Source organism: Mauremys reevesii, linkage group 21 (genome assembly GCF_016161935.1).
Source record: "Mauremys reevesii isolate NIE-2019 linkage group 21, ASM1616193v1, whole genome shotgun sequence".
Classification (NCBI taxonomy): Eukaryota; Metazoa; Chordata; order Testudines; family Geoemydidae; genus Mauremys; species Mauremys reevesii.
Genome location: NC_052643.1, coordinates 23,642,643 through 23,658,345, shown reverse-complemented (window position 1 = coordinate 23,658,345; position 15,703 = coordinate 23,642,643). Strand labels below are relative to the sequence as shown.

The 15,703-nt window shown below is 49.1% G+C and overlaps 1 protein-coding gene across 1 annotated transcript in view; it reads left to right on the top strand.

The window, feature by feature from the left end:
• Positions 1-15,703, top strand: part of TRIM62 (tripartite motif containing 62) — a 41,534-nt gene that overhangs the window by 13,820 nt on the left and 12,011 nt on the right. The window contains exon 2 of the mRNA XM_039508632.1: positions 6,534-6,629. Coding sequence (XP_039364566.1) covers positions 6,534-6,629 — 96 coding nt within the window. The remainder of the gene's footprint in view (positions 1-6,533; positions 6,630-15,703) is intronic.

Here is a 15,703-nt window from a genome sequence, read left to right as displayed (position 1 = left end):
TTTGCCACCTCACTGTTTACCCCTTTCTCCAGATCATTTATGAATAAATTGAATAGGATTGGTCCTAGGACTGACCCTTGGGGAACACCACTAGTTACCCCTCTCCATTCTGAGAATTTACCATTAATTCCTACCCTTTGTTCCCTGTCCTTTAACCAGTTCTCAATCCATGAAAGGACCTTTCCTTTTATCCCATGACAGCTTAATTTACGTAAGAGCCTTTGGTGAGGGACCTTGTCAAAGGCTTTCTGGAAATCTAAGTACACTATGTCCACCGGATCCCCCTTGTCCACATGTTTGTTGACCCCTTCAAAGAACTCTAATAGATTAGTAAGACACGATTTCCCTTTACAGAAACCATGTTGACTATTGCTCAACAGTTTATGTTTTTCTATGTGTCTGACAATTTTATTCTTTACTATTGTTTCAACTAATTTGCCCGGTACCGACGTTAGACTTACCGGTCTATAATTGCCGGGATCACCCCTAGAGCCCTTTTTAAATATTGGCGTTACGTTAGCTAACTTCCAGTCATTGGGTACCGAAGCCGATTTAAAGGACAGGTTACATTTGACTTCCGCAACTTCACATTTGAGTTCTTTCAGAACTCTTGGGTGAATGCCATCTGGTCCCGGTGACTTGTTAATGTTGAGTTTATCAATTAATTCCAAAACCTCCTCTAGTGACATGTCAATCTGTGACAGTTCCTCAGATTTGTCACCTACAAAAGCCAGCTCAGGTTTGGGAATCTCCCTAACATCCTCAGCCGTGAAGACTGAAGCAAAGAATCCATTTAGTTTCTCCGCAATGACTTTATCATCTTTAAGCGCTCCTTTTGTATTATCATCATCAAGGGGCCCCACTGGTTGTTTAGCAGGCTTCCTGCTTCTGATGTATTTTAAAAACATTTTGTTTTTACCTTTGGAGTTTTTGGCTAACCGTTCTTCAAACTCCTCTTTGGCTTTTCTTATTACACTCTTGCACTTAAGTTGGCAGTGTTTGTGCTCCTTTCTATTTGCCTCACTAGGATTTGACTTCCACTTTTTAAAGGAAGTCTTTTTATCTCTCACTGCTTCTTTTACATGGTTGTTAAGCCACGGTGGCTCTTTTTTAGTTCTTTTACTGTTTTTCTTAATTTGGGGTATACATTGAAGTTGGGCCTCTATTATGGTGTCTTTAAAAAGGGCCCACGCAACTTGCAGGGATTTCACTTTAGTCACTGTACCTTTTAACTTTTGTCTAACTAACCCCCTCATTTTTGTATAGTTCCCCCTTTTGAAATTAAAGGCCACAGTGTTGGGCAGTTGAGGTGTTCTTCCCACCACAGGGATGTTGAATGCTATTGTATTATGGTCACTACTTCCAAGCGGTCCTGCTATAGTTACCTCTTGGACCAGCTCCTGCGCTCCACTCAGGATTAAATCTAGAGTCGCCTCTCCCCTTGTGGGTTCCCGTACCAGCTGCTCCATGAAGCAGTCATTTAAAGTATCGAGAAATTTTATCTCTGCATTTCGTCCTGAAGTGAAATGTTCCCAGTCAATATGGAGATAATTGAAATCCCCCACTATTATTGGGTTCTTAATTTTGATAGCATCTCTAATTTCCCTTAGCATTTCATCATCACTATTACTGTCCTGGTCAGGTGGTCGATAATAGATCCCTAATGTTATATTTTTACTAGAGCATGAAATTTCTATCCATAGAGACACTCTGGAACCTGTGGATTCGCTTAAGATTTTTACTTCATTTGAATCTACACTTTCTTTAACATATAGTGCCACTCCTCCCCCTGCACGGCCTGTTCTGTCCTTCTGATATATTTTGTACCCCGGAATGATTGCATCCCATTGGTTGCTCTCAGTCCACCAGGTTTCTGTGATGCCTATTATATCTATATCCTCCTTTATCACAAGGCACTCTAGTTCACCCATCTTATTATTTAGACTTCTGGCATTTGTGTACAAGCACTTTAAAAACTTGTCCCTGTTTATTTGTCTGCCATTTTCTGATGTGTCAGATTCTATTTTATGTGATTGTTTATCATCTGATCCGGCCCTTACATTATACTTTTCAGTCCTCTGCTCCTGACTATAACCTGGAGATTCTCTATCATCAGACTCTCCCCTAAGAGAAGTCTGTGTCCGATCCACATGCTCCTCTGCAGCAGTCGGCTTTCCCCCATCTCCTAGTTTAAAAACTGCTCTACAACCTTTTTAATGTTTAGTGCCAGAAGTCTGGTTCCACTTTGGTTTAGGTGGAGCCCATCTCTCCTGTATAGGCTCCTCCCATCCCAGAAGTTTCCCCAGTTCCTAATGAACGTGAACCCCTCCTCTCTACACCATCGTCTCATCCACGCATTGAGACTCTGAAGCTCTGCCTGCCTCCCTGGCCCTGCGTGTGGAACTGGGAGCATTTCTGAGAATGCCACCATAGAGGTCCTGGAGTTCAGTCTCTTCCCTAGCAGCCTAAATTTGGCTTCCAGGACATCTCTCCTACCCTTCCCTATGTCATTGGTACCTACATCTACCACGACCACCGGCTCCTCCCCAGCACTACACATAAGTCTATCTAGATGCCTCGAGAGATCCGCAACCTTCGCACCAGGCAGGCAAGTCACCTGTTTTCTTTAAGGGACATGTCATTCTGTTACTAATGTATAAATAAGGGGGAAAAGCTTGAGGTAATGGGACTAGTTTGGGGACTCTTTGGGATTGGTCTCTCCCTCTGGGTGCATCTTCTGTTCCCCACCGGCAGACGGGCTGCCACTGTGCCACTCGAGAGCCACACTCCGCTTCGGTAATTATCGAGGGTTGGGGGGTGTTACTAACCTGTTGTGGACGTGTGTAAGTGCTTGAGACTAGTAAAGTTTAGCTTTAAGTGAAAGCACTCTGGTGCCGTCCCGTTTGTGCCAGCCATCTATCGGTCGGACGGCCGTGTCTCCCCTGCTTTATTTCCTGACACCTCCTCCCACACAGTAAAAGTTACCAAGAGCTTTGGGTTGCAAGAACCCCGGGTAACAAGGGCAGCACCTCGGGTTTGTTCCAGAGCACTGATGAAGGCTGTGACCTTATCTAGCTTATGGAGCTAGTGCACAGGCTAAGACAGCATGGCTACAAGCCATCTATGTTGCTTTTCCTTCTGGCTGAAATCGCCTTCTCTGGTCACTGCCTGGACATGGCCTCCTGCCTCTGTTTGCAATTCCCTCTTGGCTCCCTTGTTTTTTAGAGGCTGTTCCGGGGCTGGCAAATCTCTTGCCAGGATAAAGGAGGCTCTTCTTTGCAGTGTACCAGGGCAGAGGTGCCCAGGAATGGCTCTGAGCCTGTCACAGTATCTCTGGCTAGTCCCAGGCAGTGATGGGGCGGCCCTATGGGGAGGCAGAGAGCTTTTGTCTCTTCCTGTAACATGAGTCCTGCAGAATTGCACTGAGCCTGTTGCTAAGTAGTAGTACTGCTTCAAGGGCAATGTTCTAGTAATTGCACTTTTCACTCCAGCTCTCAGAGCACTGTACAGAGGAGGTGAGGATCATTTTGGATGGAGAAACTGAGGCACACCGCAGCAAAGTGACTTGCCCAAGGTCACCCAGAAGGCCAGTGGCAGAGCTGGGAGTAGAACTCAGCTCTCATGGGTGTCCGATCAGTGCCCTGGCCATTAGGCCTAACTGCTTCTAAATAGTTCTGTTGTATTGTAGCTGTATTGTTTAATAATTAACTTTCATCATCTCCCCCTTTCTCTGTTAGTTTAGTTCTCTCCTTCTGCTGCACATCTTGGTTTGAAGGCTTCCTCCCTTCCCTTCATTGCACCCTCCCCCTCTGGTCTCTCTTTACGTGAGGATAATGCTTCCCTCTTCTCCTGTTGTTTTCACAAACCGTGGCTGTGCTACAGTCAGGTGCTACAGTCCTTGGCAGGGATCAAATCGGTGACCTCAAGCCCCTTCCCCCGGAGCTAACAAGCAACTCTGGCAGCTGCAAGTAGCACGCTGTCAGTCACAGAGAGCAGCCCAAGCGGGAGACGTGCTCTAACAGTTAAGCCAGGGTGGTGCATTATTGCCCAGACAGATGATGCTGTGGTGTGCAGAGCCCACTGGAGACCGAGGTTCCTGCACGTAGGGCCATGGTATGAAACGTTGTGGTTTCCTTTCAGCTTTGCTCCCGAGACGCCCGAATCCACAGGGTTGAGCTTCTGGAAACCCTGTTCCCGGCTCTGGAGTTCGTCTCCCTGCCCGCACGGCCACACCTCGGTATCACAGCGTGAGCTGCGGGGATTAAGGCAGGCTGGTGCTTGCAAGGCAGGCGTAGGGATTCCTGCAGCCCCAAACCCTCACTGTGTGTGCTTCAGCCCAAGTCCCATCCTCAGCTGTCCCGGCACACGTTCCGCTCAGCAGCGGCTCCGGTCACAGCCGGACACGGGATCTTCCCAACCCACCCTGGCTGCCCGCTGGGGCTGTGAGGATCCCCTTTCCTGTGGGAGTTTTGCTAATGGCCCAGCTGCCCTTTGGCTGCTGTCCTGGAGCCCCAAAGTGTCCTCTGACCTGGCCATGGGAAGTCTGAGAGGTTGAGGCCAGGTCTGTGTACACCCAGGTGATACTGCCCCACGTCTCGGAGCAGGGAGGCGAAATCCATCAATGCCTGTGCAGCACTTTGAGCTCCCCAGAGGAAGGGCATTGGGAAAGGGCGAAGTGTTGTTGTGAGATCTTTGCTACAACCTTGGTTTCCCCCTGCAGCTCCAGGGAGATGCGCAAAAGCTGGGAAATCAGAGGCCAGTACGTTCGGTAGAGCGGGCCTGATTCTAGGGATCGCTGCCTGGCTCTGCAGACCTGCCAGCATTAGGAGAGTGCTGGGCTCCACGGGCGCAGTGTCCCATGCTGCGCTGGCTGGCGGCACCTTGCCATGGTCTGCCATGGCCAGACACTTCAGTTCTGGGGCCGTCTGAGCATCGGGGGTGGATAACCCGGAAAGTATTTAGCAGGCTCCTTTTCCAGGGCATAGAGTTGTTTTTACTGACTGTAAGTGTTCTGATGGGAGCATGTGTGCTGGGCGTGGGGGGGATGTTGATGGGTTGTGTATTTGTGGGGGTGGGGTGTTTGTGGGGGGGTCTGTGTGGGAGGATATAGGGGGTATTGGGGTGGCTGCTCCTGGCGCCTGCACTTGTCTCTGTTCTGAACATGGCCCCTACTGTGCCATCACGCTCCGGTTCCCCCGGCTCTGGCCAGACCCCCCGTTAGGTGCTACAGAGTGGGCATGAGTGACTGTGGCAGAGAGCACAGAGCTGAATCCCTCCTGCACTGAACGGGGACCACACGCATCCCAGCACTGACTGCCAGGCTGGAGGCCTGGCCCACAAGCGCCTGAGCAGCAGGCGGGGCCTCCCAGGGTGGAGCAGCCCTCTCCTGGCTCTGATTGTGCTGTGAGGAGAGGGGCTAATGCCTCACTATCAGCGCTAGCCCTTTGGCACTGAGCACATCCGTTGGCTCCTCCGAAATCAAAAGCTATAGTGGCTGAAATGGGTCAGATCCAGCCCGGGGGGTTCCCTTCCATCCTCACTGTCCCCAGGAGTGGTCTCTCCTGTGCATGGCGCTGCCTGCCAGGGGGCAGCGGGAGGTGCCCTGGCACCTGGGCTTGGCATGCCATGTCCTGCGCCGATGCCTGGTGAGGGGGTCGGCTATGTGGCAGCCAGCGAGGGGCGCTTGGCATGGCTGCTTCGCCCTGAGTGCAGGATGGGTGGCTGCTCCTCCATCACGCTCTGGCTGAGATTTTCATCGCTGCCGTGGGGATCTGGACACACCATTCCCAGGGCCCACGGGCTGCTCTGAACGTCACAGCCTGTCCAGCACTGGTGAGCCGACTGTGCACAGGGTGGGGGGGTGACAGACAGACTGGATTGTGGGTGCCAGCATCACACCCCCAGCAATGGAGGCGTTTCCTTGCTCCCCCATGCGTTCTCTCTGGCTCCCCCATTGACAGATCCCCCCATCTAAAAACCTCTGCCCAGACACCGAGTCACTCAGATGGGGTGGGTGTCCATCACGACAGGTTGGTCACCTGTGAGCCTGGAAGTCGGAGCTTGTGGGGAGTGAGGGGCTGGGCTAGGAGAGAAGCCAGCTGTGAGCACAGTAAGGCAGTGTGAACGCTGGGCTGGCTGCCCAGGGCTTGTGGGTTCTAGCCTTGGCTCTGATGTGGCCTTGGGCAAACTGCTTCCTCTCTGTAGGAGGGGGCTCGTGATCCCTACTCAGCCCCAGGGGCGGTGGGGCAGAAGGCTGGCAAGCCTGGGCTGAGATCTAGCTGGGCAAAAGTCCCTCTGATTTATTAGAATGCTCTGGATCCAGATCAGCACCTGAACAGTCTCCGTATTCCTTACTGCCTTGAAAGGTGCTCTGGGCAATGGCACACGAGGTCGCCTCTCTCCTGAGTGGCTCTGGGTCCTCTGTTTAGGTGCTGCATTGTAGCTCAGAGAACCTGCCCCGCCCGGATCAATGAGACTGGATGGCTCTGGCCTTGCCTGACTGCTCTGTGTCTGTCTCCTGCCTTGTGTTTCAGAGAGAACTGAAGGAGCAGCTCCAGGCGCTGCAGGACAGCGAGCGCGGCCACGCTGATGCCCTGCACCTGCTCAGACGCCAGCTAGCCGAGACCAAGGTAACTGTGACTCCAGTGCAGAGCCCGCACCGGATGGAGGGTGGCTCATGACTGCCCAGCTGTGGCCTGTGGAGATGAAGGTCCCAGTGAGCTTGGGTGTCTCAGACTGGGAGGAGCTGCTGTCTGTGGATGGGGCGAAAGACCTTTCACAGCCTCATTCTCCCTCAGCCCCCACCATCTCCAGTCCCCGTCGGCCTCCAGACCTGGAGGCTCTGGGGTGTACTCCCAGGAACTGCAGACTAGAGGATCTAGGGCCAGATCATCAAAGGTATTCAGATGCCAAACTCCTACTGAAGTCAATTGGAGGTTGGTGCCTAAATACCTTTACCTGGTCCCTAGAGACAGAGCAGACCTGTTAGGTCCCATCTGCTGGCCAACACAGGGCTGTGCCTATTGGACCATTTTCTCGTGCTACGCCCGCCTTGTTCCCAGTGTCCTAGCGGTAGGACCTTCCCTTGGGCCGGTGACGCCACAGCCCAACTGGCCATGACAAATCTAGAAAGCCACCTACTGTGGTTGGGCATCACTGCCCCAGGCTGCCGGGCCCTGATGTGTGCCGGGCCCGGGGGGCGGCTCAGGAGTGCAGCCAGAGGCCTTGCATCATGTGCGGAGGCAGCAGATGTTTACTCTTCACTGGCCTGCGGCCCTTGGACTCCCGGTGACGTCTGTGCCTCGCAGTCCAGAGGAAAGTGCCCCCCCTTTGAGCGCCTCTTGTGTATGACAGGAGAGCCTAGAGGCCCTGCTGAGATCAAGGCCCCCTGGGGCTAGGGGCGGCCCCCAAAACCTCAGGCCAGCGCCACAAAGCCAGTTCAGGCCCTACTGTTACCTGCAATCGGTGGCAGTGAGGAGCCTAAATGCCACTGTGGCTCTGACTTGCAGTGTAAGCAGGTGAGGCAGGCGGGAGCAGGGCGGTGCTATGACCTCGTGTACAGATGGGTAGTCAAGGTCCTGAGAGATTAATGGCAGAGGATCATGTGCCCCCACCCAGCAGCTCCTCTTGTTCTCTGCAGCGGGGAGGAGGCTGCATTTGTCTCAACATCAGCTGCTGGAGGCTTTGTACTTGTGACTTGCCCAAGGTCACGCCAGGAGCCTGTGGCACAGCCAGGAATTCAGCCCAGCACTGAGCCTCAGGATCACCCTTCCACGGGGTGGGAGAGCCCAGCCTTGGAACTCCTCCCCGGCAGCTGCTGGGCTTCCTTGCGGGGGCTGTTTATGTGAGAGACGCCTGCCATTTCCCCCCAGTGCTTTTATGAAGTCGTATTTCAGATGACAGCCAGGTCCGTTTCCCTCCGCTGCAATGGCTTATCCATCACTCTGCTTTTTTGTAATGATCTGTTTTTATTTGGCTCTTTATTCTTCCTGCTTGCTTTAGTGGTTATTGGAAAGGTGACTTTTATTCCTGGAGAGGCTGCCATTTCTTTCAGTGGCAGCTTAATTTTCTCTCTCAGGCAGCTGGTGATAGAGGCAAAGTGGATGGTTTTTAAGGGGGCGGGGGCAGGGGGAGGGGCCCTTTTATTTCAGCGGAGAGCTTTTTATTTAAGGTAGATGCACCCCAGGGGCATTTTTGTGGAACAGGAGCTGGTGGGTTTAAAGCAAGTGTTTCCGTTCAGGGGAGTGGCTGCTTTGAAGTGGTTTGCCCTTCTCTGAAAAGGGCTCTCTAGCCTTGCCTGCAAGTTTGAGTCTGATCTCAGTGTGAGTCAGCCCTTCCCAGACCCACTGCAGGGTGAGGTCCCTCCAGCACTGCACCTGCCTGACCAGTTTGGCTGGAACACTGCTGGAGGGCACGGTGCATTAGCCCAGGCACTGCACCTATTTTCCAGTGCGTCCCACCCCACTGTTGCTGACCCCACTAACTAGCAGAGGAAAAATCTGTCTGGGGATTGGTCCTGTGTTGAGCAGGGGGTTGGACTAGACACCTCCTGAGGTCCCTTCCAACCCTGAGATTCTATGATTCTATGCTCAATTATTATTAAAAGAGGGACTGGTATTGCCACAAAGAATCATGAGATTGGCTTAAAAATCATGAGATGAAACAAAAATAATGTTGGGTTCACTTTATTTATGTGGTGGTTTCTGAGCTTCTAGGAAGCATTTAGGTCACGTTTTCATGCTTTTTTTCCCACGACCACTGGGACCGGAAACTTACTTTATTTTTAATGGAGACAGGTTTCAGAGTGGTAGCCAGGTTAGTCTGTATCAGCAAAAGCAACGAGGAGTCCTTGTGGCACCTTAGAGACTAACACATTTATTTGGGCACAAGCTTTCATGGGCTAAAACCCACTTCATCAGATGCATGGAGTGGAAAATACAGGAGCAGGTATAAATACAGGAAAGGATGGGGGTTGCTTTACCAAGTGTGAGGTCAGTCTAACAAGATAAATCAATTAACAGCAGGATACCAAGGGAGGCAAAATAACTTCTGAAGTGGTACGAGAGTGGCCCATTACAGGCAGTTGGCAAGAAGGTGTGAGTAACAGTAGGGAGAATTAATTCCAGTTCTGCAGCTTCACGTTGGAGTCTGTTTTTGAAGGGTTTTTTTGGTTGAAGAATTGCCACTTTTAGGTCTCTTATTGCAAACTGGATACCATCAAATTAAGCCTGAATAAAGACTGGGAGTGGTTGGATCATTACAAAACCTAAACTTAATTCCCCAATACTAATTTCTCCCTACTGTTCCTCACACCTTCTTTTCAACTGGGCCACTCTCGTACCACTTCAGAAGTTATTTTGCCTCCTTTGGTATCCTGCTGTTAATTGATTTATCTCGTTAGACTGACCTCACACTTGGTAAAGCAACCCCCATCCTTTCATGTATTTATACCTGCTCCTGTATTTTTCACCTCATGCATCCGATGAAGTGGGTTCTAGCCCACAAAAGCTTATGCCTAAATAAATTTGTTAGTCTCTAAGGTGCCACAAGGACTCCTGGTTTTTTTTTAATTTTTAATGAAAGCCAAGATTCTTGTATAATAACGTGACTCCAGAAGCTGGGGCTTTAAGCAAAATACTAAATATTGTGAGAGGCACAAGGTGAGTGAGATGCTATCTTTTGTTGGACCAGCTTCTATTGGTGAGAGAGACCAGCTTTCGTCCAATAAAAGATATTTCCTCAACCACCTTGTCTCTAATATCTTGGGACTGACAAGACTACAAGACAGCATACAGTTCCCCATTCCCGGCCAATGGGAGCTGTGAGGGGCGGTGCCTGCAGGTGAGGGCAGCGCACTTTGCCCTCTGCCGCCCACCCCTCCAGGGGCTGCAGGGATGTGGTGTCAGCTGCTTCCGGGAGCAGGAACCCTGCCTTAGCCCCACTGCACCACAGGGCTGGCAATCCCGTGGGCCAGATCCAGCCCACGGGCCGTAGTTTGCCCACCCCTGGGCTAGTGGAATATGAGACTGAGATGAGGCTGAGAGTATGTTTATGCTGCAGTCAGAGGTGTGACTGCAGCATATGTAGACAAACCCCAGCTAGCTTTGAGCCCGGTAGCTCCAGAAATAATAGCAGTGAAGCTGCATCAGCAGGGACTAGCCACTCAGAGAGACACCCAGGGTCCTGGGCAGCCTTGTTCAGTCCATGCTGCCGCTGCGTCACTGCTGTTGCTATTCACGCTGGCTAGGTCACAGTTAGCTGGGCTCATGCTGCAGTCACACCTCTGCCTGCAGTGTAGACATACCGTGGAAGCACAGATCAGAACTCTCAGCCCAGGGCAGGGAGGCTAAGGTCGCTTTGTCACCTTTATGCCATCCCAGTTCTTGGCTGATCCATGATCCTGGCCCAGGCTGCCTGTGAGCAGAATCTCCACTGTGCTGCAGCCTTGCCATGCCGCGCTCCTGCCCCCAGCACACCCCTGCAGCAGGGCTTCCGTGGGGGTCCTCAGAGGGCTGCCTTGGTGCTATCTTCTGCGGTGCCTGCTGTAGGGGCATCTTCCCCCAGCTGGGTCTGGCGCTTTTAGAGTGGGGGTGATAATCTCACACTACGTCATTAGTGGTGAAACCACTTCTCAGGCTGGATCAGTTTGGGTTTGGCCTCTTTCGAATGCCATGTTTAACTGGCTGCTTTTTCTTGCAGTTTGTGAATGAATTTAGTGTTCATGAAAGTGAGAGATTGGCAGCTGAACCCAGGCATCCTGTGCCCCTGCCCACCCCCAGCTCTGCCAGGGCACCTTGATCCTGACCTGCACATCCTACTGCTATTTCTGTACTGGGCCTCTCACACACAGCTCTGCCGGTACAATTTCCTTCTGACCCACACCCCACTCTGCCCTGCAGTTCCAGTCCTGGGGCTCCACTGCTTTTCCACAACTCCTCAGTCCTTAGCTACAATCCCCTGCTATTCCAGCCCTGGGGTCTCTGCTCACACAGCTCTGCTGATGCCCCTCGCTTCTGCTCCCCTTGTTCTAGTTCTGGACCTCTCCTCTCCAGAGACTGGCACGAATTGTGGGGGGCTTTGGGGATGTGGATTCCCTAGAGCCTAAGGTGAATCCCCAAAACTCTCCTCACACATGAACTTAAAAGGACTGAACCCACCTCTCCATGGTTGCAGTCCTGGTGCATTGGGATAAAGTGCTACCTAAACTCTCGGAATTATGTTCCACCAGCCAGGCTCCTTGTAACTCGCCTGGAGCAAGGTGCCATGTTAACTTCCCAGGACATTTGTTTTTTAAAACAAATAAAATGTAATGACTGTTAATTACCTTTAAATGATGGGAGGCCCCGGGAACTGGAATTGTTGCTGAGACAAGACAGCTTAATGTGCCATGACGTTTTCTTTATACAAAGGCCTGCACCAAAGAGAAAATTAAAAGGGAATGTGTGATTTAAATCAGATCATTCACAATATTAGGCCATCAAATATTCCATTTCAGATATTCAGTTTCCTTTACTTAAAATTAGCCTGTCATGATAAAAAAAAAATCATATTTAAAAACATGATTTTTGCAGGGCTGCCCTGAAATGCCTCAGATTGTGGAAGTGGAAAGGACCGTAAACCTTGGATTTACCGTTTCACTGCTTGTACAATCTATCCTTCACATTTTGTACTGCAAGGAGACCTGTCAATTTCACTTTGTTTCTAGTCAGTTTCATTTCCTGTTTCTGATCTTGTTTCCTTCCCTACATTCCAGGACAGTTTGGTATTGCCAGACCCCTGCATCCTAAAATCATGAGCCAGGCCCTAAAAATGCATGATAGACTTACAATTCATGAAATTAAATAAACTATTAATAAATATTTATTATAAAATTGTAAACAATAAATAACACTGAGGTACTTTTTCTTTCGCTTTCTGAACCTTTAGGGGTCCCCCTTTTTAAGCTTTTCTAATAAACCAGAAGGACTAGTAACTTAGGGCTTGATCCACAAAGGTACTTAGCCACCTAAGTCCAGTTTCTAGGTGCCCCTCTGGGATCACAGAACTCCCACTGGCTACCACCTAACTCTGTAGGTGCCTAAACTCACCTACATTTCTGCAGCAAAAGTTCCTTAGGTGCTCCGTGTTTCTGCCTCTGACCAGGGACACTGCTGCTGGCATCTGGGGGCTGATCTTCCATCCTAGCCCCAGAGAGCTTCATGAACTGGAGGAAGATAGTTATCAGAGGGGTAGCCGTGTTAGTCTGGGTCTGTAAAAAGTGACAGAGTCCTGTGGCACCTTATAGACTAACAGACGTACTGGAGCATGAGCTTTCGTGGGTGAATACCCACTTCATCAGACCCATGGGGGAAGATAGCCATTCGGCCACCTAACTCATCTGAGGGGCATGCTCTGGTGGGCATGCTCTGATAGGCATGTTCAGAGGCCACCTAACTCCTGAAAGGTGGTGGAAGATGTCCCTTTAACCCAGTGGCTAGGGCAGTCACCTGGGATGTGGGAGACCCCCAGTTCAAGTCTCCCCTATGTCTGAGGAGGAGAATGGATTTGAACAGAGATCTGATCCCTTCCAAGTGCATGTGCAGACTATAAAGTGAGAGATAGGTATAGTTAGGAGGAGACAGGTAATAGTTATGAGGGATTCGATCATTAGAAACATAGAGAGCTGGGTTTGCGATGACCGGGAGCCCCGCATGGTGACTTGCCTGCCTGGTGTGAAGGTTGCAGATGTCTCAAGACATCTAGATAGGCTTGTGTGTAATGCTGGGGAGGAGCCGGTGGGCGTGGTACGTGTAGGTACCAGTGACATAGGAAAGGATAGGAGAGAGGTCCTGGAGGCCAAATTTAGGCTGCTAGGTAAGAGATTGAAGTCCAGGACCTCCATGGTAGCATTCTCTGAGATGCTCCCAGTTCCATGCGCAGGGCCAGTTAGGCAGAACTGCATGGTCCCAATGCATGGATGAGATGATGGTATAGAGAGGAGGGGTTTAGATTTATTAGGAACTGGGAAAACTTTTGCGAAAGGGGAGGGAAGAAGGGGGAACCTGTATAGGAAGGATGGGCTCCACCTAAACCAAAATGGAACCAGATTGTTGGCACTTAACATTAAAAAGGTCGTAGAGCAGTTTTTAAACTAAGGGCTGGGGGAAAGCTGACAGGTGCGGAAGAACACGTGATTCAGACAGAAACATCCCTTAGGGGAGGGGGATTTTCTATGTCCTAGTAAGGAGGAGAGGATGGAAGGTAAAATACAGGTAGGATCTGATGAGAAACAGTCAAATGAAAGAGAGTCTCATTCAATTACATCATGTAATGGCAGACAGCTGAAAAGTTTCAATTTTTTTAAGTGTTTTATACCAATGCTAGAAGTCTAAATCATAAGATGGGTGAACTAGAGTGCCTCGTATTAAATGAGGATGTTGATATAATAGGCACCACAGAAACTTGGTGGAATGAGGATAATCACTAATGACACAGTAATACCAGGGCACAAAATATATTGGAAGGATAGAACAGGTGGTGCTGATGGGGGAGTGGCACTATGTGTGAAAGAAAGCATAGAATCAAATGAAGTAAAAATCTTAAATGAACCAAACTGTGCCATAGGATCTCTATAGATAGCAATTCCTTGCACTGGATGATTGAGATGCTAAAGGAGCACTCAAAGACAATAAGGCCATTTCGGAGAAACTAAATGAATTCTTTGCATTGGTCTTCACAGCTGAGGATGTGAGGGAGATTCCCAAACCTGAGCCATTCTGTTTAGGTCACAAATCTGAGGAACTGTCCTAGATTGAGGTGTCATTAGAGGCAGTTTTGGAACAAATTGATAAACTAAACAGTAATAAGTCACTAGGACCAGATGGGATTCACCCAAGAGTTCTGAAGGAACTCAGATGTGAAATTGCAGAACTGCTAACTATTGTCTGTAACCTATCATTTAAATCAGCTTCTGTACCAAATGAGTGGAGGATAGCTAATGTGATGCTAATTTTAAAAAAGGACTCTAGAGGTGATCCTGGCAATTACAGGCCGGTAAACCTGACTTCAGTACTGGGCAAACTGATTGAAACTGTAGTAAAGAACAAAATTGTCACACACATAGGTGAATATAATTTGTTAAGGAAGACAACATATTTTTTGTAAAGGGAAATCATGCCTCACCTATCTACTAGAATTCTTTGAGGGGGTCAACAAGCATGTTGTGAAGAGGGATCTAGTGTGCTTAGATTTTAAGAAAGCCTTTGACAGGGTCCCTCACCAAAGACTCCTAGGCGAAGGAAGCTGTCATGGGGTAAGAGGGAAGGTCCTCTCATGGATTGGTAACTGGTTTAAAGATAGGAAACAAAGAATGGAGAGAGGTAAATAGTGGTGCCCCCCAGGGTCTGTACTGGGCCCAGTCCTATTCAACATATTCATAAATGATCTGGAAAAAGGGGTAACAGGTGGCAAAATTTGCAGATGATACAAAACTTCTCAAGATAGTTAAGTCCCAGGCAGACTGTGAAGAGCTACAAAGGATCTCTCAAAACTGGGTGACTGGGCAACAAAATGACAGATGAAATTCAATGTTGATAAATGCAAAGTAATGCACATTGGAAAACATAATCACATCTATACATATAAAATGATGGGGTCTAAATTACCACTCAAGAAAGAGATCTTAGAGTCATTGTGATAGTTCTCTAAAAACATCCACTCAGTGTGCAGCTGCAGTCAAAAAAGTGAACAGAATGTTGGGATTCTGTAAGAAGGGATAGATAATAAGACAGAAAATATGATATTGCCTCTATATAAATCCACGGTACGTCCACATCTTGAATCCTGTGTGCAGATGTGGTCGTCCCTTCTCAAAAAAGATAGATTGGAATTGGAAAAGGTTCAGAAAGGGGCAACAAAAATGATTAGGGGTATGGGATGGCTGCAATATGAGGAGAGATTAATAAGACTGGGACTTTTCATCTTGGAAAAGAAATGACTAAGGGGGGATATGATAGAGGTCTATAAAATCATGACTCGGGTGGAGAAAGTAAATAAGGAAGTGTTATTACTCCTCATAATACAAGAACTAGGGGTCACCAAATGAAATTACTAGGCAGCAGGTTTAAAACAAACAAGAGGAAGTATTTTTTTCACACAACGCACAGTCAACCTGTGGAACTCCTTGCCAGAGGATGTTGTGAAGGCCAAGACTATAACAGGATTCAAAAAAGAACTAGATAAGTTCATGGAGGACAGGTCCATCAATGGCTATTAGCCAGGATGAGCAGGGATGGTGTCCTTAGCCTCTGTTTGCTAGAAGCTGGGAACGGGCAGTGGGATGGATCTCTTGATGATTCCCTGTTCTCTTCATTCCCTCTGGGGCACCTGGTATTGGCCACTGTTGGAAGACAGAATACTAGGCTAGATGGACCTTTGATCTGACCCAGTCTGGCTGTTCTGTTCTTAAAGTGATTTTATGACAGAGTCCCACAGGACACTCTGTTAAGTAAACTAGGGAATTGTGGCCTAGATGAGATTACTATAAGGTGGATGCACAGCTGGTTGAAAGAACATACTCAAAGAGTAGTTATCGAGGGTTTGCTATTAAACTAGGGGGAGGGGCACAGATAGTGGGCTCCTGCAAGGGTCAGTCGTTAGTCTGCAATATTGGTGTTATGCAATATTTTCATTAATGAATTGGATAATGGAGCAGAGAGTATGCTTA